Source organism: Myotis daubentonii, chromosome 2 (genome assembly GCF_963259705.1).
Source record: "Myotis daubentonii chromosome 2, mMyoDau2.1, whole genome shotgun sequence".
In the NCBI taxonomy this organism is placed as follows: domain Eukaryota; kingdom Metazoa; phylum Chordata; class Mammalia; order Chiroptera; family Vespertilionidae; genus Myotis; species Myotis daubentonii.
The window spans coordinates 5,299,281-5,324,126 of NC_081841.1; the positions used below are offsets into that span (position 1 = coordinate 5,299,281).

General features: G+C 42.8%; 1 protein-coding gene and 1 pseudogene across 1 annotated transcript in view; one reads left to right on the forward strand and one right to left on the reverse strand.

Moving 5' to 3' along the window:
- SLC25A17 (solute carrier family 25 member 17) overlaps positions 1-22,906 on the forward strand; it is a 43,862-nt gene extending 20,956 nt beyond the window's left edge. Inside the window, exons 5-9 of the mRNA XM_059681477.1 lie at positions 15,067-15,183; positions 16,678-16,823; positions 16,909-17,004; positions 19,274-19,356; positions 22,139-22,906. Of these exons, the coding sequence (XP_059537460.1) occupies positions 15,067-15,183; positions 16,678-16,823; positions 16,909-17,004; positions 19,274-19,356; positions 22,139-22,286 (590 nt within the window). The 3' untranslated portion in view covers positions 22,287-22,906. The remainder of the gene's footprint in view (positions 1-15,066; positions 15,184-16,677; positions 16,824-16,908; positions 17,005-19,273; positions 19,357-22,138) is intronic.
- On the reverse strand, positions 5,818-6,335 carry LOC132226917 (small ribosomal subunit protein eS19-like; annotated as a pseudogene).
- Positions 22,907-24,846: the final 1,940 nt, after the last annotated feature.

The window sequence follows — 24,846 nt, forward strand, 5'->3', positions numbered from 1 at the left end:
CTAATAATTTTAAACTGTATACTTTAGTAGTAAGTTTCTGTACATTGATGTGAAACTGATCTCTAGAGCATTGTCATCTGACAAATGCGAAACACTAGACCCATTAAACAACTCCCCTTTCCCTCCCCCAGCCCCTGGTAACCACCATTCTGCTTTCATTTGACTACTTTAGATGCCTCGTATAAGTGGAATCATACAGTATTTGTATTTTTGTGACTGGCTTATTTTACTCAGCATAATGCCCTCAAGGTTCATTCATTTTATAGGATATAAAAGGATTTCCTTCTTCTTTAAGGCTGAATAATATTCTGTTGTATGTGTATATACCACATTTTGTTTATCCATTCATTTGTTGATGAACATTTAGATTGTTTCCACCTCTTGGCTACTGTGAATAGTTGCTGATATGAAAATGGGTTGTGCAAATACCTCTTTGAGTCCCTGCTTTCAATTCTTTTGGATATTTACCCAGCAGCTCTTTTTTAAGTTTTGTGAGGAACCACCATCCTGTTTCCACAGCAGTTGTGCCATTTTATAATTCCACCAGCAGTGCACAGCAGTTCCAGTTTCTCCACATCCTCGCCAACACTTGTTATTTTGTTGTTGTTTTTTTGTTTTTGATAGAAGCCATCCTAATGAATATGAAGTGACACTTCACTGTGGTTTTGATTTGCATTTCTCTCATTTTTCATTTGCTTGTTGGCTTTTCATAAATTGAGCTATTTGATTTTTTTCTTGTTGAGCTGTAGGTATGTCTTTTTTATATATTCTGGATATTAGCCCTTATCAGATATATGATTTGCAAATATTTTCTAAACTGCATCCAGCACGGCCAGTGATGAACTTGAGGTGGGGCGGTGAAGGATTAAAGAAAATAGACAAGAGAATACAGTTGGGGCCAGGTGGATCACTGTGCCTGTATGAGGACATAGTCACACAGCCTGTAAGCAAGTCTTTATTTTATAGTCAGATCACACAAAGCAAAACAAGGGCAAGATGTTTACAGTGTTCTTGCGAATTTCAAATCTGCTTCTTTCCTATTGTTGCCATTCTCTGAACTCTATCAAGCTTTGTTTAGGCAGCATTGCTGTACCTCCCTCAGCCCACATCCCTTAGCTACCTAGGACTGCAGGGTCGGACTGTAAGGTCAAGCTTACAACCATAGCTTTTTGGCTATAATTTGCGCTCCAGGCTGGGACTTGTATGTGGCTTTGCCACAAGTCAGTCTGAGGCTTGATCCTGTCCGAATGCTGTAGCCGCTCTCCACATTTTTCTCCTATTTTATTGGCTGCCTTGCACTCTGTTGATTATATTTTTTTATATATATATTTTATTGATTTTTTACAGAGAGGAAGGGAGAGAGACAGAGAGTTAGAAACACATTGATGAGAGAGAAACATCGATCAGCTGCCTCCTGCACATCTCCCACTGGGGATGTGCCCGCAACCCAGGTACATGCCCTTGACCGGAATCAAACCTGGGACCCTTCAGTCCACAAGCCGACGCTCTATCCACTGAGCCAAACCGGTTTCGGCTGATTATATTCTTTGATACTCAAAAGTTTTTGTTTGAGTTTTAAGTTTGTACTATTTGTCTTATTTTTGCTTTTTTGCTTGTGCTTTTGGTGTCATGTCCAAGAAATCATTGCTGAGTCTAATATCATGAAAGCTTTTCCTCCTATGTTTTCTTCTAGGAGTTTTATAGTTTTAGGTCTTACTTTCATTTTTCATCCACTTAGATGTATAATAATAGTCTGCATATTTGCCTTTATCTTTTACTAGGTAGTGAACCATTTAAAGGCAGAGATTAGAGCCAATTTTTGTATGTGGTATAAAATAAGGGTCCAATTTCATTCTTTTGGGTGTAGATAATCCAGTTTTTCTTTTTTTCTTTTTTAAATATATTTCACTGATTTCCCACAGAGAGGAAGGGAGAGAGATAGAGAGCCAGAAACATCGATGAGAGAGAAACATCGATCAGCTGCCTCCTGCACATCTCCCACTGGGGATGTGCCCGCAACCAAGGCACATGCCCTTGACCGGAATCGAACCTGGGACCTTTCAGTCCGCAGGCCGACGCTCTATCCACTGAGCCAAACCGGTTTCGGCGATAATCCAGTTTTTCTAACACCATTTGTTGATGATACTGTCCTTTTCCCATTGAGTGGGTCTTGGCACCCTTGTGGAAGATCCATTGACCATATACACAAATGTTTATTTCTGAGCTGACTTTGCTTATTTTTATCTTTTTAATCCAGAGAGGAAGATAAGTTATCCTTGTTTAGCAGCCTATACCCAGAATATATGGAAGTTAAGGTTTCTTTTTAAAAAAAGAGGGATTTCAATAACTTCCTTGCTTATTTTCCATATATATATACACACACACACATATATACACATACACACACACTTAAACTGGGGTTCACATGAGATGTTTACATGTTAACATGAACAGGACTGGCTACATAATTTGCAGTGCCCAGTACAAAATGAAGATATGGGACTCCTTGTTCACAATTTAGTAAGCATTTCAAGATGGATGACACCAAAGCGTTAGACAGGTTGCACACCCATGAAGCCCACCCTGAGTATGAAAGCATTTAGTCAAATGTGACAAAAGTATTTATTGCACAGTCCTAGGTAGTTTGTATCATAATAGTTGTTGATGCTTTAAAGGGTTCATAGCAGGATGAGAGGTCACTTTTGGCTATGGGGAGAGGGGGGTATCTTTTAAAAAAAAAAAAAAAAAATATATATATATATATATATATATATATATATATATATATATATATATATATATTTATTGATTTCAGAGAGGGAGAGAGAGATAGAAACATCAGTGATGAAAGAGAATCATCGATCGGTTGCCACCTACTCGTCCCCTACTGGGGATCGAGCCCACAACCTGGGCACGTGCCCTTGATCAGAATCAAACCGTGACCTCCTGGTTCATAGGTTGACACCCAACCACTGAGCAACAGCAGCCAGGCGGGGTGGGGGTGGGGGGCGGGCAGGGCGTGGTATCTTATACAAACCAATGGCTCTTGAATTAAGCCTTAATAGGATTAGGCTTAATTAGTAACATTTATAGATGAATAATGACAGTTTCCTGATGAAGGGAATGATAGAGAATTGAGAAAATCCATGTTTAGAACAGTGAGTTCTCTTAGTTAATGAGTGAAGTGAGTATAGGAACATGAACAATAAAATTGTAGAGGTGAGTAGGAGCTAGATTTTAGAAGGCTTTGGATCCTTGTTATCTGAGACTTCAGAGCTACTAGGGAACCATTAACCTGGTATTGTGAGTATTTAGTTACTGTCTCCCTCTACTTAGTGGAATGGCTCAGTGCTTACTCTACTGTATATTAATAGTCTGCATATTTGTCTTTATCTTTCAGTAGGTAGTGAACCGCTTAAAGGCTGAGATTACATTTTTGTTATCTCTTCATCCCTAGTGTTTTAACACAGTGTCTAGTACATGGAAGGTACTGATTAATTGTTGAACAAATGAATGAAATTTAAAGACCTGCTCCTCCTGTATCCTGCAGTTTACTAAGTGGCAACTCTAGTCTTCTACTTGCCCTACCAGAGATCTCAAATTTTCCTCTCTCTCTCTGACCCCACTTCCAGTCTGTGAGCAGATCCTGTTGCCTCTCTCTGCTACGGTATCCAGTGCAGCCACTTGTCTCACTATGGCCTGAATCCAAACCACCATAAAATCTTGACTGGATTATCTTCAGAGCCTCCTGGACTGATGTCCTGCTTTCAATTTTGTCCCCTTTAATCTGTCTTCAACATAACAGCCAGTGTGATCATGTTAAAACTAAAGCAAGATCATATTTTTTCTCAGAGCCCTCCAGTTGCTGCTTCCCATCTTGCTCAGAGTAAAAGCCAAAGTCCTTACCTTGTCCTACAATGCCAGGTGTGACCTGGCCCTCCTATTCTTCTCTTCATTCACACCACTGCACCACACTGCCTCTTCTCTTTGAGCACCACTGGCATGCTTCTGCCTCAGGGCCCATGTGCCTGCCTTTTCCTCTGCCTGGCAACCGCCTGGCTCACTCCTTTACCTCCTTTAAGGTCTTTCCCCCAAAATGGCCACCATGTCCGAAATAGACACCTCAATAATCTGCTAAAATTTTCTCCTTAACTCTTATTCTCTAACATCCTATATATTTTATTTATCTTGTCTCATTACAACATTAAAATGTAAGCTTCATGAGGACAGGGATTTTATTTTTTATTTACTGCTCTATCGTCAGCACCTAGAACAGAGTTGATCACATACTAGACACACAATATATGTTTGGTGAGCAGACCATGAATGAATGACTTGCAGAAGAAAGACTGTACTTGTTCTATATTACCCAAAGGAATTGGGCCAGGATAACAGTACACATAAAGTGCTGGGGTCCAGCCCCAGTGGGTCCAGGGGTCCCCAAAGGTGTGGACGGAGTCGGCGAAGAAGGAATGACACGGAGACAGCGTTCAGTTGATCAGCAGCCTAGCCAGGTTCTGTAGCCACAATCTCCAGCCAGGTTCTGTCCAGGATCTCCAGCGAGGTTCAGTCACCATGTTCCCTCGCTAGGTTCTCCAGCCAGGTTCTGTCTGAGATCTCCAGCCAGGTTCGGTCACCAGGTTCTAGTCAGGTTCTCTTGCCATATTTCTGTAGTCAGGTTCAGTCCAGGATCTTTTGCCATGTTCTCTCCAGCGAAGTTCTTCTGTCTCTAGGTTCTGTGTAGGTTCTGTCTTCTGAGTTCTGACTTCTAAGTTCTGTGTCTTGCTGTCTTGTTACATCTATATTTATACCAGTTGATTCAATCCTATCAATCTCTATTACAAAGGTTAGGGCGTTTCTTATCTCCATTCCAGGGAGTAAAGATTATGTAGTTTAAGCATGATTGTTCGTAGTTAAAGTGATTAATTACCCCCCTGGCACTTAGTTGAGGGGTTTTATTCCCTCCCTAACTTCAGGGGAAAATCCCTACCTGGGGAAACAACCTTTCTCAGAGAGGAGACCTTGGTTAAAACACATAGTGCCAAGAAGGTGAGCAAACATATTAAGAACAGTATGCCATATATGCCAGGTCCCTTGAAACAGCAAGGATGGACCAGCTCCCGGCAATAAAGTCATTTCAGAGTTGCTAATTCATATCTTGGGTAAAAATCATTTACTAGCTAATTTCATATATGTTTCCAGTTGTTTAAGAAGATAGACTTAATATCAATAAAAATAACATTTCTAACAGGGCTTAGAAAAAAATAGATCATTGGGGTAAGAGTTGTCTTTTGAAACTTTCAAAAATAAAGTGAATAATCACTTGGTGATTGGATTAGAACAGTGGTTCTCAACTGAGGCTGCTTTGATCCACAGGGACCATATGGCAAATGTCTGGAGATAGTTTTGGTTGTCACAACTGGGGGATGCTACTGGCATCTAGTGAGTAGAGGCCAGGGATACTGCTAACCATCTTACACAATAGCACCCCTCACACACACCCAAATAAAGAATTATCTGGCCCAAAATATCAGTAGTGTCATAGTTGAGACCCTTGGTCAAAAGAGTTTCTGTAGGTAGTGAATTCCTGGGAACCTACTTTTGTGAGTTTTAAACTTCTCCTTATAACATTTTTTATATCTTAATACTTATGCATTCTTACAGTAATTAGAATAGCTTTTACTTCCTTCTGTGATCCCTATCATTGTATTATAATCACTGTAGAAATAAGTTTCATTATTTCCAAGGAAAACTAGGAACAGTACAGGGGTGGGCAAAAGTAGGTGTACAGGTTGTAAGTATGCAAAACAGAGTTTTTTCTTTTTTTTTCTTTTTTTATAAATGAGGCAATTTATTAACCCAGCACTTGTTCTAATGCTTCTTGTTGGCAGCTGCCACCTGCCCTGCGATCCTGTCCAGATCTCTCTGTCCCTGAGGTGTCAATTTCAGGCCCCCATCCTGATCCTTTTCCACCATTTTCAGCCCCTCCAGGGCTTGGAGGACTCTGCGGGCCACGTTCTTAGAGCCTCTGCTAAAGTGGCTGGGCATGACACCATTTCTCTGTCGTCCTCCATAGATCTTGGTCATGGAGCCAACCCCAGTGCCTCCCCGAAGGTACAGGTGCCGCGCTGTGGAAGCAGCTCGTGTGTAGAACCAATTCTCATCGTAGGGAGCAAGCTCTTTATGCTTGGCCAGCTTGACAGTGTCCCCCATTCAGGGACTGTCAGCTTCCCGGACTTTTTGAGGAAGGCTGCCAGTGCTCTGATGAACTCCTGCTGGTTCACGTCTTTTACAGGAACTCCGGGCATCGTGCGGCCTCCGCGCTGCCAGCCAGGGGGAAAAAAAAGCCAGAGTTTTTTCTTGCATTATTATAATCATAACCTGCATGTCTTTTTTCTTTCTTTTTTTTTTAAAATATATTTCTTTATTGATTTCAGAGAGGAAGGGTGAAGGAGAGAGAGATAGAAACATCAATGATGACAGAGAATCATTGATAAGCTGCCTCCTGCATGCCCCCTACTGGGGATGGAGCCCGCAACCCAGGCATGTGCCCCTGGCTGGAATCGAACCTGGGACCCTTCAGTCCACAGGCTGATGCTCTATCCACTGAGCCCAGCCAGCTAGGGCGATAACCTGCATGTCTTTTTTCATACAAACAACAGTAAACCTATTTTTGCCCACCTCTCTATTGTTACTCAAATTCTTCTTGAAACTTAGAAATTTATTTAATTTATTTATTTATTTTCACAGAAGAAAACTCATGTAGCTTGATACCCTGGGGAAGAATTTGGGAAAAGAACCTTACAAATAACTTAAATGAAGAAGATACTGACCATTTTTATGCAATTGGGATTTTTAAAAATAACTATTTTTGAATGCCAGTGATGTTATCGTTGTTGTGACAGTTCATGTTCATATTCCTGCCCTCCATCCTTACCTCTGGTAAGGCAGATTTGTTCCTTTTATATATCTAGTTGCATTCTTTCATAGGGAGACAAATGGTTAGATTTATGGTCTTGATCTGCCATTTTCTTTTTTCTTAAATATGTATTTTGTTGATTTTTAGAGAGAGAGGAAGGGAGAGGAATAGAGAGATAGAAACATCATCGATCAGCTGCCTCCTGCACGCCCCTAATGGGGATTGAGCCCGCAACCCCGGGCATGTGCCCTGACTGGGAATCGAGCCAGTAACCTCCTGCTTCCTGGGTCACCGCTCAACCACTGGGCCACACCAGCTGGGCGTGATCTGCCATTTTCTTATGTCAGGGGTCATTGTGCACATTTCCCAGAAGTGCACTTCATTTTTGTTTTCTCTCCTTACTGAAGGAGACTCACTACTGATAAACTATTTGTTTTGAAGATTTCAGAAGTAAATAGCTGTGTTTTAATTATTCCTTGAATCAGTGAATAATTTTAGTGAGCGGGTTCAGTTATTATTCTTCATGTCTTAATTTTGGTTCTGTTTACCTGTAAATGATTTTTACAACAAAAACAAAACAAAAAAAAAGAAGACAAAGAAAGAAAATAGAATCATTTGAATTGGAAGAAAATCGGTCTCCTGTCATGAAGTATTAGTACCCTGTATTCGCATCTTAGAGCTGAAGTCACAGCCACAGCCTGGCACTAGAAAAAGACTTTTCTATACAGACTCATAAATAAGCAGACAGCATTCTTTATCCTTCAGCCTTATCTTTAATACTTTAGTAAGAGTTAGAATCACTCATCATGACCATTTATAGTTGTTTTTCCAACTTGAAATGTTGTCCTTTGCTTGATAACAGAGGGTGTAAGTTTCCAATAAAGTTTCGGATCCTCAAGTATTTTGAGTGCCTTTTCCAAGAACTCATAAAATTATAGTGTTTAAGAAATACCTCTCTATCTATTTTGGCTTAAAGGATGAACAGAGTACTTGAACTTCTCAGATAAAAAGCTTTGAAATACAAAATGTTCTTACAAGGATTTTATATTCTCTTTAAATGATGTAGTGCATTTTTGTACTTGAGATTGTCCTTAGGACCCTCTTAGTCTTTCAACTCGTGTTAATAAAAGGAATACGAAAACAGAATTTTAAATAATGGTTAAATATTAATCTTGGCTGCCTTGCCTCTGACATGTTTTCTGTGTGCCTACCCCTTGAATAGAACATGAAGGAAATTTTGATTTCTAAAGAATTTATTTAATAGGCAACCTATTTTATTTGTTTTGAAATGTATGTAGTGCTACCCTAATTGGTTTGGCTCAGTGGATAGAGCCTTGGCCTGCGAATTGAAGGGTTCCAGGTTTGATTCCGGTCAAGGGCACATGCCTGGGTTGCGGGCTCGATACCCAGTGGGGGGATGTGCAGGAGGCAACCAATCAATGGTTCCCTCTTATCATTGATGTTTCTATCTTCCTCTCTGAAATCAAGGTATGCAGTGCTAGATAGACATGAGCAGAGCAAGGACAGTGGCCCGGTACAGAGACTCACCAGGGCAGAAAGCCCCGGATGCCTAGCAAGGGGCAAAATTGGAAAACAAGAACCTCACCTCCACGGTAACCTGTCTTCCCCTGGGCCAGTGGTCGGCAAACTCATCTGTCAGCAGAGCCAAATATCAACAGCACAACGATTGAAATTTCTTTTGAGAGCCAAATTTTTTAAACTTAAACTATATAGGTAGGCACATTGTTATTAACTTAATTAGGGTACTCCTAAGATGGCCTTTGCTAAAAACGTCCTCAATCTGATTGAGGTACGTTCGCTGAGGTCGACCCCTTCCAACTCTCCCATCCACACTTGTCTTGCATACTTGTTTCGTCTATCTCCTTTCGTTCATCCTCTTTATATGTCCAAACCATCTCAACATACCTTTCTCAATCCTTGACACTACACACTACATCTTCTTTCACTCCACAATGTTCCCTAAAATTAACTTAATAAACTTTACTTTAAGTTTTAAGTCAACTTCACACTGTACGTGCGCGCCTGCATGTGGTGGTATTTTGTGGAAAAGCCACACTCAAGGGGCCAAAGAGCCCATGTGGCTCACGAGCCGCGGTTTGCCGACCACTGCCCTAGCATATCCGTCGTCATGCAGTTTAGACCTCCTGACCTTTTCCTCCCTAAAGATTACATCCAAGCCACAGTTGTATTTCAGCTCTAGGCCCAGAAAAGCAGCAAAACCAGACCAGCAACCCCATGGCTGACCTCAGGACCAGCTGATTGATTGGCTGGCACCACCCATGTCCTGGTGCCAGCCAATCAATCAGTGGAGACCACAACCCTGAAAGGACATACCTGGAAAGCTGCTGAATATTCTATTACCATCTCTCCTGGGACCGCCCCTAAGATTTCCACCCTTAAAACCCTTTGGCTGGAGGGAGCACACCTGTGCCTTTCCCTTTCCCTCCCTTCCCCCAGTCTCCAAGGATCACTACCTTGTCATTCCCTTCTCCCTCCCTTCCCGCACAGGCATGCATCCCCTAACCCAGGGGTGGGCAAACTTTTTGACTCGAGGGCCACAATGGGTTCTTAAACTGGACCGGAGGGCCGGAACAAAAGCATGGATGGAGTGTTTGTGTGAACTAATATAAATTCAAAGTAAACATCATTACATAAAAGGGTACGGTCTCTTTTTTTTTAGTTTTATTCATTTCAAACGGGCCGGATCCGGCCCGCGGGCTGTAGTTTGCCCACGGCTGCCCTAACCTCTAAGGGACCCCATGAGACTTGCAACCAGGGGAGCAATGGGCAGCAGCAGCTCATCCCAGGCTAACCCCCTGAACCTATCTCCAAGGCCCCCTTCTCTTTGACTTCTCAGTAAGCCAAAGCAGCCCAGCCTAGGCTTTCGTGTTGCCTAAGTATATTTTTCCTGCCATCATCGACCCTATGTCCCCTTGGCTCATGCTGTGCAGCCCTTTCATTTGGATATCCCATCCTCCATCTCTTTTCTCTAAAAAAAGTAAAATTTTCTTTAATCACCGTCTGAGATGGCTATTTAGCCTGCCTGTATGTACCATCACACCATCCATGTTAATCTTTCCTGTACACTGTGCCTGCCTACAGTATCCATGACTCTTGTGATCTCTGCTTCTGAACACTCCCGTCTTCATCTATAAAAGATGCAGTTTGCTCAGTAGTACTTTTTAGTCTGGTTTTGCTCGCTATTGATTTTTCTGTTAAGTGATGTGTACCATGCATTGAATAGGAATCCTATCTAATAAAAGAGAAACATGGTAATTAGCCGTACCTCCGCTACCCTTCCCATTGGCTAATCAGGGCGATATGCAAATTAACTGCCAGCCAAGATGGCGGCCGGCAACCAGGCAGCTTGAAGTGAACATGAGGCTTTCTTGCTTCAGTGACGGAGGACTCCAACGTTCCCCACTGCCGGCCTCTGAGCTTGCAGTTTGAAACATTGTTACAAATATAGAAGCTAAACAAAACCCCAGAAACCTGCTTTCAGCCAGCCGGGATCTCAGAGCTGGAGTTGAAACAGTGTTTCGATTATAGAACCCAAACAAACCAGATACCTGCTTTCAGCAGCTGAGGCTTAAGAGCTGGAGCCAAGCCTCAGAGCTAAAGCTGGCCCAGAATAAAAAAAGAAAAAAAGGAGCAGTTGGGAGCTTCAGTCACCCCCAGCCTGAAAACAGCCCTCAGCCCCTCACCCAGACTGGCCAGGCACCCCAGTGGGGACCCCCACCCTGAAGGAGGTGTGACCAGCTGCAAACAGCCATCATCCCCTCATCCAGGCTGGCCAGGCACCCCAGTGGGGACCCCCCACCCTGATCCAGGACACCCTTCAGGGCAAACCAGCCAGCCCCCACCCATGCACCAGGCCTCTATCCTATATAGTAAAAGGGTAATATGCCTCCCAGCACCGGGATCAGCGGAGCTGCGAGGCCTCCCGGCACCAGGATCAGCGTGACAGGGGGCAGCGCCCAAACTCCCTGATTGCCCTGCGGCTCTGTGTGTGACAGGGGGTGGAGCCACAACCTCCCTATCCGCCCTGTTCTGTTCGTGACAGGGAAAGGCACCCCAACCCCCTGATTAGCCCTGCTCTGTGCCTGATAGGGGGAAGCTCCCCAACCCCCTGATCGCCCTGCGGCTCTGTGTGTGACAGGGTGTGGCACCCCAACCCCCTGATCGGCCCTACTCTGTGTGTGACAGGGTGCAGCACCCCAACCCCCCCCCCCCCCCACGGGCCCTGCTCTGTGTGTGAAAGGGTAGAGCCATAACCTCCCCATCAGCCCTGCCCTGAGTGTGACAGGGTGCGGCTCCCCCACCCCCTGATCCGCCCTGCTCTGTGTGTGACAGGGGGTGGTGCCCCAACTCCCCTATCGGACCTACTCTGTGAGTGACGGGGGAGCTCTCCAACCCCCTGATTGACCCTGCTCTGTGTGTGACAGGGTACAGAGCCCCAACCCCCCTGATGAGCCCTACTCTGTGAGTGACAGGGGGCAGCGCCCCAACCCCCTGATCCGCCCTGCTCTGTGTGTGACAGGGGGTGGTGCCCCAACTCCCCTATCGGACCTACTCTGTGAGTGACGGGGGGAGCTCCCCAACCCCCTGATGGGCCCTGCTCTGTACATGACAGGGGGCAGCGCCCCAATCCCCTGATTGGCCCTGCTCTGTGCATGACAGGGGGTGATGCCGCAACCTCCCCATCAACCCTGCCTTGAGTGTGACAGGAGGCGCTGCCCCACCCCCCCAATCGGCCCTACTCTGAGCGTGACTGAGGGTGGCATCCCAACCTCCCGATCCACCCTGCTCTGTGCATGACAGGAGGCGGTGCCCCAACTCCCCAATCAGCCCTGCTCTAAGCCCGACCAGGGGCTGCACCTAGGAATTGGGCCTGCCCTCTGCCACCCGGGAGCAGGCCTAAGCCAGCAGGTTGTTATCTCCTGAGGGGTCCCAGACTGCGAGAGGGCACAGGCTGGGCTGAGGGACCCCCCCCTCCCGAGTGCACAAATTTTTGTGCACCGGGCCTCTAGTCCTATATAATAAAAGCCTAATATGCAAAGTGTCCGGTTGTCCTGTTGGCCATTCAACCAATCAAAGCATACTATGCTGCCCTGACCGGTTAGGCTCAGTGGATAGAGCGTCAGCCTGCGGACTCAAGGGTCCCGGGTTCGATTCCAGTCAAGGGCATGTACCTTGGTTGCGGGCACATCCCCAGTGGGAGGTGTGCAGGAGGCAGCTGATCAGTGTTTCTCTCTCATTGATGTTTCTAGCTCTCTATCCCTCTCCCTTCCTCTCTGTAAAAAAAAAAAAAAAAAAAAAATCAATAAAATATATTTAAAAAAAATAAAAATAAAAATAAAGCGTACTATGCTAATGATATGCTAAGGCCACTCAACTGCTCGCTATGACGTGCTCTGACCACCAGGGGGCAGACAGTCGACCAGTTGCTATGACATGCACTGACCACCAGGGGCAGATGCTCTGACTGGTAGGTTAGCTTGCTGCTGGGGTCCAGCTGATCAGGACTGAGTGAGACAGGCCAAACACGCCCTGGAGCCCTCCTGCTGTCCCTCCCTGGCTGGCCAACCTCCCCCTGTCCCTCCCTGACCCTGATCGTGCATTGGTGGGGTCTCTTGGCCTGGCCTGCACCCTCTCGCAATCCGGGCTGGGGGACCCCCACCCCTCTGAGTGCATGAATTTCGTGCACCGGGCCTCTAGTACAGTGATGGCGAACCTATGACACACATGTCAGAGGTGACACGCGAACTCATTTTTTTGGTTGATTTTTCTTTGTTAAATGGCATTTAAATATATAAAATAAATATCAAAAATATAAGTCTTTGTTTTACTATGGTTGCAAATATCAAAAAATTTCTATATGTGACAGGGCACCAGAGTTAAGTTAGGGTTTTTCAAAATGCTGACACGCCGAGCTCAAAAGGTTCGCCATCACTGCTCTAGTACGTTATAAAGTCTGGGCAAATGGGCCTGTATTGATATTCTTTTATCTTGGCCTCTTGGGCACTGGTGCTTTTAAAAAATGAGACCAGCAGGAATCTCTGGTTAAGACTTATTCAGATTATGATCAATGCCTGAAGTGACAATGTATGACTACATTGAGTCCTAATTAATGACGACTTCTTGGTGGAATGCCTCTCTATAAAAATATGACAAATACAGCTCATAAAATTATTTGATAATGTCTTTTATTTTGAGAAATATGTTCCCATAATGCTTCCAAGAGAGCAGTAGCAAAATATTTTACTTTTGCTCTGTATGCAACAAATGAAAACAATTTTAATATCTTGGCTGTCACACAGGCTTATTCTTGGTTAGACTGTATTTTCAGTATACAGTGGAACCTGGGTTCTTGAACTTAATTTGTTCCAGAAGGCTGTTTGAGAAACGATTTGTTCGAAAACCAAATCATTTTTCCCCATTAGAAATAATGTCAATTGAATTAATCCATTCCAGACCCTTAAATGGTTTTCTGTTTTAAACTTTCTAATGTACTGTTTAATCTATAGGCAAATACTTCTTTTCCTAAATTTATCGAACCACCCCCTACTAGCCTTGAATGAATCACTTTCAGCACTCATTCCAGGGGGGTAGCATCTTGCTTTTTCACATAGCATTGCCTCTGAAATTGTAACCAGCCAACTGCTTTACACTTACCCAAATCAACAGCAGTTTTTTCCACCTCTTCAGTAGCCTGTGATCACTGTTTTATGAGCACTTTCACACCCTTAGCAACTTCAGCACACTTGATGGCCTCTTTATGTTTTAAAATTGCGAAAAGTGTACATTTCACCAGCAACAAAATCAAACAAAACACACAAAACATTAAAATATTCACAGCACGCTCTCCTGATTTCCTGAGATGTTCACACAGGAGGTTTAGCAGTAAACTGACTCGAATTTTCTCCTTTGTGGCCCGAGAGATGTTTTTGTCATGCTGATGTGTCAGCATGAAAGGGTTGTCAGGTTGAGAACTGAAGTCCTGTTAGAAAACTGAGACCTTTTTTCCTATGAACAACTTGGTCAAGAACCAGATTGTTCCAGATGGGAAACATTCTAGAACCGAGGTTTGACTGTAGTATGTTTTGCGATTCCTTAAATCAAAACCTTTCTCCTGTTGTGTTTAAATGGCTTTTAGTAAAAGAGATTTCTCTTCCTTAGGATTGCAGCTCTTGGTTCTTCACAGCATGACTAGGGCCAGATAGCTCCATGTATGGTTGTTTGATGAGTTTGTTCATAGGTTCATTTGTTCAATATTTATTTGACAAGTATTTATAAAGTATATACTATGTGTCAGGCACTTTGTTACAACTCTGTTTTGGTGTGTGTTTTTTTAATCATTTCAGGACTGATGAGGAATATATTAATATCTCAAGATGGTGTTAAATTTGGATTATGTGTTTTCAAAAGGAAGCATCTGAATCATTGTATTGTTCCACTCTGAGGCAACCTTGGGGGACCATGATCCCCATTCTTAAGCTTGTAAGGATCATGATGCTTGCAAAGCTGTTTCGGGTGTTTTATGACAGTTCATAACTACTGCTTGCTGCCTGCCTGTCCTAATCCCCTAAGTGATGAGGAACTCTTTTGTAATCATCTAGTCACTGTCGAAGCACTTTCCAATGTCACCACTTGTCATCCATTATACCAGATCCATATGCATTTAAAACCATGTAAACTACTTATGAGAGAATTGTTAATTGTGTGTTTTATCTGATGTTGTCATGGACTTAGCATGTGATCAATAAGCCACTTGTCTCTTAAAGCTGTTTTTGAAAAATTGTATTTAAAACTATATCAAAATTGCTACTTTGGATGCGATATAAATTGACAGATTACCTCCTGTTACACAAATAAGAAAACTTACTGCCCATTTCATGTGAAGAGGTACTATTGCCAGCCGTTTTGCCATCAGCAAGTCTTCTGAATTGCTTCTAACAGTAGTGGCTTATGTTGTACCCTGGCACAAAGAGACACCGTACCGTGGGTCTCCTAGTAGGTCAGTAGCAGAAGAATAAATGAAACATTGGTATGTAGCTTCAATATAAGACAGCAAAGCTCAAAAGGTTACATTTTGCTTTCTCTTTGTCTCTCCCTCCTTTTTAAAGGAGTGGTGAATGTGTTGCTGACAACTCCACTCTGGGTGGTAAACACCAGACTAAAGCTGCAAGGGGCAAAATTTAGGAATGAAGACATTGTACCAACTAACTACAAAGGTATTATTGGTAAGTGTCTCTGTGTGAGTTTTTATTTAAAGGTTTTCTTTGTATTTGGAATTTATTGCCACAATGATCCTATATAATAAAAGGCGAATATGCAAATTGACCGAACAGCGGAATGACCGGTCGCTATGATGTGCACTGACCACCAGGGGGCAGACGCTCAACGCAGGAGCTGCCCCCTGATGGTCAGTACGCTCTCACAGGGGGAGCGCTGCTCAGCCAGAAGCCGGGCTCATGGCTAGCGAGCACAGCAGCAGTGGCGGGAGCCTCTCCCACCTCTTCAGCAGCGCTAAGTTGTCAGTCAGACATCCCTCGAGGGCTCCCAGACTGTGAGAGGGCGCAGGCCGGGCTGAGGAACCTCGCCCCCCCCTCCAGTGCACTAATTTCATGCACCAGGCCTCTAGTGTTATATAAAAGACAACGTCAAATCTCAACATTCAATAGTAAGCATTTGTTTAGTTTAGCTCATGTGTCTTAGAATTGACAGGGATTTGACTCCTCTAGGCCAACCCCAGCCTGGGAGTCTCAGCTCCATGTGTCTCATCACCTTTCTGGCACCAGCTTGAGGCATATTCTTCTCTTGGTAATGGTGATGCACAAGAGGACACACCCAGTTGTACAAGCATACTTCGAGTCCCTTTTTGAATCTTGACTGCTAACATCCTGTTGGCCAAAGCATATTACATGGCCAAGCTCAAAGACATGGGGTAGAGAAGTAACTACTGCCTTGGAGTGTGGGTGGGAGGGGTTGAATATATCTGAAGAATAATCTACTGTACTTTTTTTCCTAGTGTTAGCTTTAGATAAAGATACCAGGTTAATGTCTGCTCTCTATGAGCGTCTGCTTTCTAATAGTATCACACTGCCAGGCTCTCTTTTCCTGTGTTGGCAATGACAGTGATTTCCTTATAAGTCAGTCCTATAAAATGGACTCCAAGGAACTATGTTATCAATTTTGTTTTACTGGCCTTTGTTGTGAAACACGTAGGCTATCAGTTCACAATTCTCTGTAATACAGAGTTTCCAGTGTTGGTGATTACTTAGGAACACTTGACATTCTGACTCCAGATTGTCAAAAGGAGTTCCCTGATTAAAGTTGTCTCTCAGTAACTTAGTAATGTCAGTATCTGATAATTATCAAAGAGTAGTTAACTGATGAACTTGCCCCTAAAGTATCATTACAAGAAGGAAATTTTATATATAGATTTGATTTCAGAGAGGAAGGGAGAGGGAGAGAGAGATAGAAACATCAGTGATGACAGAGAATCATTGATCGGCTACCTCCTGCACGCCCCACACTGGTGATTGAGCCCACAACTCGGGCATATACCCTGACTGGGAATTGAACCATGACCTCCTGATTCATAGGTCAACACTCAACCACTGAGCCATGCCAGCTGGGCAAGAAGGAAATCTTGATAGAACCATTTGCACAGAATTCGCCTTGTCTTCTCTAGTTATGGGATTGTCATCAGATGTCCTTGATTTCTTGCTTAGATGCTTTTCAACAGATCATTCGAGATGAAGGAATCTTGTCTTTATGGAATGGCACGTTTCCCTCCTTGCTGCTGGTTTTCAATCCTGCCATCCAGTTCATGTTCTATGAAGGTTTAAAACGGCAACTTTTAAAGAAAAGAATGAAGGTAATACTGATTTTGAAAGCAGCAAACAGTAATCTTCTGTTCTTGTTATTTGGATTGACATGATTCGTCTTTCTTTGCTTTCCAGCTTTCTTCTTTGGATGTGTTCATCATTGGTGCAGTAGCCAAAGCAATTGCCACCACAGTTACCTATCCCATGCAGACAGTCCAGTCGATTCTGAGGGTGAGTGCTGGGGTTCTTCCTGCATTTAGTCAAACAGCATTCTAAAACACATGATTTCTCTGTTTAAAGCAAGTTAAACTTTCCTCATTCATTTTCCCATTTGTCTTATATTCTGCCAACCAGGCTGGCTATCACTTGGTGTCCTATTTGATTTGGAACAAAGTTTACATTCGCAATTTCTTAAGTAACACAGTGTCTCAGAAAACCCAAATGTAGAGGAAGGTTCTTGACTCAGGAAAGTGTACGTTTGCATCCTTCTCATTCACGTTAATTTGCTTGGTGCCCAGGGCAAATTATCCTTTGCAAAATCAGAGGTTGATTCCTGTAGTTTATTCTAGAGGAATTAATGGTTTTGCTTTTTTTTTTTTTTTACTGCTCCAGTCAACAAAAGAAATTTTATTGAGGCCCCAGGGTCACAGTTCAGCCGGAAGGCTGCCCTGCTGGCCTGAGGAAGTGGTGGAGGGCCTTATTTAACTTCTTCTTGGGGCACAGGTTGTTGGTGTGGCCGCCCTTCTTCTTGCGGCCAGGGGTGCAGGCAGGTGTAATCTTGTTGCAGTTATACTTCTAGGCTAGCTGGCGGAGGGAGGGTTCGATGATACCACCCCTCAAACAAAGCACCAAGTGCAGGGTGGACTCTCTGAATATTGTAGTCTAGGAGAGTGTGGCCATCCTCCAGTTGTTTGCCTGCAAAAATCGGACACTGTTGGTCAGGCAGGATGCCCTCCTTGTTTCGGATTTAGCTTTGGCATTCTCAGTGGTGTCACTGGGCTCAACCTCAGGGTGGTGGTCTTGCCAGTCAGGGTCTTCACAAGATCTGCATCTCTGCGTCTGCTAATGGTTTTGCTTTTTTGGACACTTCCAAATTTCTGGGTTATTCATTGAAATGTTTATTAAGTGCCCGCTCCGTGTGAAGATCTGGGTACACATGGTGAAGAAAATAGTCATAATCCCTGCCTCCACGAGGTCATTAAGGAGAGAATGAGCAAGTAAATAAGCAAAATAAATACAAACTGAGAAGATAACTACAAAGAAAGTAAGCAGCATTCCGTGACTTGGTGGAGAGGTGCGTGATGGGGATCTCCTTAGACAGAAGAGTTGGGATGGGCTCCTCAGAGGAGGCATTATCAAGACTGAAAGTGAGATAAGGATCCAGCTATGCGAAGAGCATTGTAGGTAGAGGGAACATGATGTGCTAAGCGTTTGGTGAATCCTAGGAACCGAAAGGAGGCCACTGTGGGTGGAGAATGGCTCAGGATGAGTTTAGAAAAGTAGCAGGAAGGTCTAGAGTTTACTCTCAATGCATGGGAAGCCCTTGAAGGGCTTTACACTAGGGAGTAATGTGTTCTGATTTACAATTGTAGATCAGTGTGGCTATTCTGATGAGTTGGTCAAAGGCTAAGAGAAAAGGGGGCTGGGAATCAGGTAGGAGGCCATTTCAGCAGTACAGGTGAGAGGTGATGGTGGCCCAGATTAAAGTGGTAGCAGTGGAGAGGAGAGAGGAGATATGGAAGGAGTTATGATCTGGCCCAGCGGGCGTGGCTCAGTGGTTGAGCATCGACCTATGAACCAGGAGGTTACGGTTCGATTCCTGGTCAGGGTATATGCCCGGGTTATGGGCTTGATCCCCAGTGTGGGGTGTGCAGGAGGCAGCCTGTCAATGATTCTCTCTCATCATTGATGTTTCTATCTCTCTCTTCCTCTCTGAAATGGAGAAAAAAAAATTCAAAGAACTCATCGATGGATAAAATGGGGGAAGTAGTGAGAGTATGTCAGTTCAAAAAATGATAATCTCTTAAAAGTATTTTGACTAATGTATTATTTAAATCTTAGTACTTAATATAAAGGAATTCAGTAGCATTCAAATAATGTATTTTGACACTTTATCAGATAAACATAACGTGAAGAGCTTAAACTTTAGTGGTTCTAACTGGTTAGTATTTATCAGAACTTCTTAAAGGACTGGAAATTAAGTCATACATACTATCAATATTTATATCTTCATCATGGGTGCGTATTTTTTCTTTTGAGGTAGAATTTTCCCCATAATTCTCTGTCAAGTGAAAATTCTCTTGCTTGCTTCATTGAAACGTATTTCTTATTTTCACTTATTTCACTGAAACAGAGTATTAATTAAATCTACATACTAATTGGACATTTTTATTACTGTATGGTGTGTAAGACATCACTCCCAACAGAATTTCCTCTGCAGGTACAAATTAATATAAAGAAAGCAGTACTACACAGTCTTTTTTTTTTTCTCCTTCCCCAGTTTGGACGTCACAGACTCAACCCAGAAAACAGAACATTGGGGAGTCTCCGCAATGTTCTCTATCTTCTTCACCAGCGAGTGAGGTGCGTTTTCAACAGCCCCCTCTGCTGGGGAGCGCTTGGGTCTGCTGACCTGGCACTACCGCCTAGACAGTGGCAGCCTGGAAGCCTCTCCCTTGGATTCTGTGCTCAGGCATTTCTCATTTTAGGGCTTTGGTGCAATATGACAGTACTTTGGGAAATTAGGGAAAAGTTCAGGTCCTTGTACTTTGTTATAAATATGCAGAACTCCTGTATAACGGGAACCCTCCAAAATCTTATATAGAGACCATTGTGCTTGAGTGCATATCCTGTGATCTCTCTCAGAGATAGAAATAAGCAGGAATTACAGAGCAGTAGTCATAGTGAGGAAGGAAGCGGGGAGTAGGGAGAGTAATAATAATTATAATTATGACAGTGATGATGCTGTTAAGAGTAACTATCACTTTTGAGTGTTTGCTTTGTGGCAGACACTGATTTTAAAGCTTTATGTGAGCAATATCACTTAATCCGAACGGTAGTCCTGTGAGGCATGTACTTTCGTCATTTCCTTGTTTTGTTTAAAGAAACTGATCATTAGGGACATCAAATAAGGCAGGAGCCTCCTTTGAAAGAGGAAGTGGGATTATAACTTGGCATTTGAAAAGCTATATTGGACAGCAGCTTGGCATTTTCCTAAAAAGTTAGACACACTGCCCATTGGACCCAGCCATTCCACTTCAAGGTATTGACCCGAGGGACAGGAAATGTGTCTGCACAAAAACTTGCACACAAATGTTAATAGCAGCTTTATTTGTAAGAGTCAAAAACTGGAAACAACTCAAATGTTCATCGTCAGGTGAATAGATACATAAATTGTGATATCTCTGTATAATGGCATACTGAGAAATAAAAAAGTAGGAATTATTGATTCATGCAGCAACATGGATGAATCTCAAAATAATTATGCCGAGTGAAAGGAGTCAGACATGATTTCATTTATATAAAACTTAGAAAATGCAAATCCGTAGCGACAGGAAGCAAATCAGTAGTGACCTGGGGCGGGGGTAGGAGGAGGGCGGGAATGATTACACAGAGGCCCGAGGACACTCCGGGGGTGATGAGATGTTCACTGTCCTGAATGTAGTAATGGCTTTGTGGGTATGTACATCAGTCAAAACTCATCGTCACTTCTGTCCGACTTGGCTACAAGTCTGAGGTTCCCATGCCTCCATCCTCCTGGGATTTGATTATTTGCTAGAGTGTCTCACAGATCTCAGGAAAACATTTATGTTACCAGTTTATTAAAGGATGTCATGATATCTGAACAGCCAGATGAAGAGCTGCGCAGGGTGAGGTCTGGGAGGATCCCATCACAGGAGCATCTGTGCCCATGGAGTTGGAGTGCATCACCCTTGCGGGGCGTGGATGTGCTCACCCACCTGAGAGCTCTTTGAACCCCATACTGTTGGGTTTTATGAAGGCTTCATCCTGTGGGCACAATCTGTCCACTCTTTTTCTGGCTCTCTCCCCTCTCTGGAGGATGGAGATGGGGCTGGAAATTCCAAGCTTCTGATCATGGCTTATCCCCCCCACCCCCCCTGCGCCATCCAGGAGCCCACCAAGAGTCATCTCATTACAATAGAAGACACTGCACTTATTCTGATATTTAGAAAGACTGTCAGGATCCGGGGTCAGAGACCAAATATTACAACAAGAAATGATCCTGTTGCTCTCATCACTCAAGTAATCACAAGGGTTTTAGGAGCTCTCTGTGCCAGGAACCAGGAACAGAGACCAATATACATACTTTCTGTTATCTCACAGCAGACCTCACCTTGAGAAACACTGAAGTGGACTTTCTTAGGGGAACATAATTCATGTTAATTAATGAACTAAAAATTCATGAGTCAAGGCTTTTCATTGCTATTTATCACATGATTTGCCCCAAATAATAGGTTTTCACACACAGCAAATATAATAAAATACAGCATAGCTTGTGCATGGAGCACTTGATCAGCTGTACTATCTCAGTGCTCATGCTGTATACAGGCCTGGAGTTGCTGATGAACTAGCATATGAGATCAGTTCACTCTCAACATGCAGCAGCTGTGGAGAAGTTATGAGTTTTGACTGATGTACGCTGAGCTTTTGGTTTTAGCTGAAGCAGTCTTCCCTGTGGTTAGAGCAGTGGTTCTAAATGGCTGGTCTCCACCTGGGAACTTATTAGAAATGCAGATTCTTGAGTCCCATCCCAAGCTTAATACATCGGAAACTCTGGGGATGTGACCCAGCAATCGGTGGTTTAAGGTGATTCTGATGTACGCTAAATTTGAGAACCCCTGGGCTAGAAGACCAAATGTATAGGAAGACTGAAAATTAGGTAGCTTTCACTTTTGTCATTTTGCCTAGTTCTGTTGAAGCTAAAATGATCTAAACCAATTTGTAGTTTTCCTACCATTTAAGGACTGTTAAGTTAAATAACTGAGTTGGGAGAGTGTCAAAGATCTAAAAGTTCTTAGATCTCAGATCTTGGCATTAAGATGGTTTTAGGATTTGCATCCTATCTGGGATATTGTCAGCATTCTGCTAATTAATGGTGATTATAAAGACAAAGGATTGGTGGCTCATGAATACTGAACTTTAATTGGTCTTCAAGTGCCTTGACAGATAATAAATAGTTGGACAACAGAAGTCTGTTGCTGTCTAAAACTTCCATTGCTTGTTTTAATTCTGAGGATCAACCTTTGCAAAGTTGCTATCAAAGTAGTGACTGTTTCTTTGATGCAGGAGTTCACTTTTATAAAGAAAATCTTTTATTTTACTTTTCAAATTTCTTTTCTTTTAGGAGATTTGGAATAATAGGACTCTACAAAGGCCTTGAAGCCAAACTGCTGCAGACAGTCCTCACTGCTGCTCTCATGTTCCTTGTGTATGAGAAACTGGTGGCTGCTACCTTCACAGTTATGGGACTGAAGAGTGTATACAAGCACTGAGACACCTTACCCTGCAGAGTGAGGACAGGTGCTCAAGATGGGGGTTTCTTTCTGTGCGAAGAGAAGTGATTCTGTTTTTTAATCTTGCTCTTCCCACCGTGAATTTTTACCCTTGTTGGCTTTAAAAGTATTTAAGGGTAAATATAGAGGATAGCCAACTGAACCTGTCACCAACTTAATTTTTATGATGATTGGTTGAGTTTTGTGGGGAAGGTTGGACTGGTGGTCATATGAAGAGAAAGCATTATTGAAAACCTAAAATTTAAAGTTTGTAGGATTGATTAGTTTTAATGAACTATTAAGAAAGAATGGACTATTGCTCTCATGTGTAATATTTTCTAGTTAAAATCTTTCTTAAATTTACCAACTGTTCTCTTTCCTTAACCTCTCCCCCAGGTTCTAGAACAAATTTTATGCCATGAAATTCTCCTCATATGCCTTTTATGTGTTAATCTTGTTATTTTCCTCACTGAAAATAATATTATGACTATGTCATGAGAGCATGATTTTATTTTTGTTGGATTTTTTTCTGCTTAAGGAAAAGTGTCTTCTTTAGTACATGAGCTATTTATTTGGGGGGAGAAATTAAAATTATTAATCCCAAATGATTCTCTTATAAACTATTTGTAAACATCACTTATTCGTTAGTATTTGACATAATTTTAAAATATTTATTTTGAATCAACTCTTTGATTATGAAAGGCTTGAAGTTTTATGTTTGTCCAAACATGCCTCAATCAAGTCAAGCCCCAATAAATTGTCAGCACCTTTATTAAGGTATTACATTGGATTGACAACTACCTGGTAAAAATCACAGAAAAGGGGAAGGGAGCAAATATCTTGTTTAGGCTCTGGAATATTATCTCCCTTTCCAAACTCTTGGAGGAGGCTGTATTTTTTTTTTTTTTTTTTTTTACAATAAACATCTGATTGAGATTATTTCTATTGGGAAATATTCCTTTGAGTCCTCTACTGAAAGTGTGGTGTGTCAAGCAGTAGCATTGAGAGCTGGTTGAACATGTAGGCCCAGATCTTCTGAATTATAGTCTGCATTTTAACAAGATTGATAGGTGATTCATACTCACATGAAAGTTGCAGAGACCTTAGCACACCTGACCCAACAGAGGATATGATTGCTTTCAATTATGGAAACCAAGACAAAGATTTTTCTCAAAGGAAAGATGGACTAATATATTAAAACAACCTCTGAAAAAACTGGGAGTCCTATGTCATTTACTTTTCCCTCATAGCACAGGTTAAGGTGGTAGGACTTGTAGTATGTAGCTAGGAGGGAATTAGACATCTCAAGCCACTCAAGAAACAAACTCTTGACATTAGTAAACTAGTTTTTTGGGTTCCTATGACTTAATTTTTATCCCTATAACAAAATGACAGGCTTTTTATGTATAAATATAATTCACTCAGAGAGAATAATGATGAAGTATCTGTGGACTGGTATTTCATTTTGAGAGTAGAAATGTCTCTTATTTTTCCTCTGGCCACTTTGGGAATTTCAAAATATGTGATTATCAAACTAGTAATAATCTATATTATAAAAGGCCAGTGACTGTAACACAGTAACAACCAAATGACCGGTCCAGGAGGTGCATTGATGGGTCTGGGTCTTGCGTGATTTCACGCGCTGGGCCTCTAGTTGAAAGATCATTGTGTTGTTCTAGAAAACAAGAACTGGGAGGAGCTACTAACTAGGGACTAAACTGAATACTCATCCTCTATTTAAAACAGAATGGTAGCCGAAACCGGTTTGGCTCAGTGGATAGAGCGTCGGCCTGCGGACTGAAAGGTCCCAGGTTCGATTCCGGTCAAGGGCATGTGCCTGGGTTGCGGGCACATCCCCAGTGGGAGATGTGCAGGAGGCAGCTGATCGATGTTTCTCTCTCATCGATGTTTCTAACTCTCTATCTCTCTCCCTTCCTCTCTGTAAAAACTCAATAAAATACATATAAAAAAATTAAAAAAACAAAAAACAAAACAGAATGGTAGGCAGAATTGGCCCATTACTACTTTTTATTTTACTTAAGGTTTCTGAGTATCTGTGGTGGGGCTTGGGTGGGAAGCACAGAATTTATTTTGATTTTTATGCAGGAGAAGAATGATCATAACGGGGCCATGTGTACTTTTGTTTTTGTTTTAATTATACAGTTCACTTTGGAACTTGAATTTTGAGCTCAGGGTATTGTGGAATGGTATGTTTGCATAGTTTCCAAGTCAAATTTTATAGTTACTAGAGGCCTGGTGCACGACATTTGTGCACTCAACCCAGCCTGCGCCCTTTCACAGTCTGGGAGCCTCGGGCCTAAGCCGTCCGTCAGACATCCTTAGCACTGCCACGGAGGCAGGCCGCTGCGCTCGCCAGCCATCAGCCCAGCTTGTGGCTGAGGGGCGCTCCCCCTGTAGGAGTGCACTGACCACCAGGGGGTAGTTCCTGCGTTCAGCATCTGCCCCCGGTGGTCAGTGCGCGTCTTAGCGACTGGTCATTCCGTCATTTGGTTGATTTGTATATTACCCTTTTATTATATAGGATGTTAAGTTTTTATGA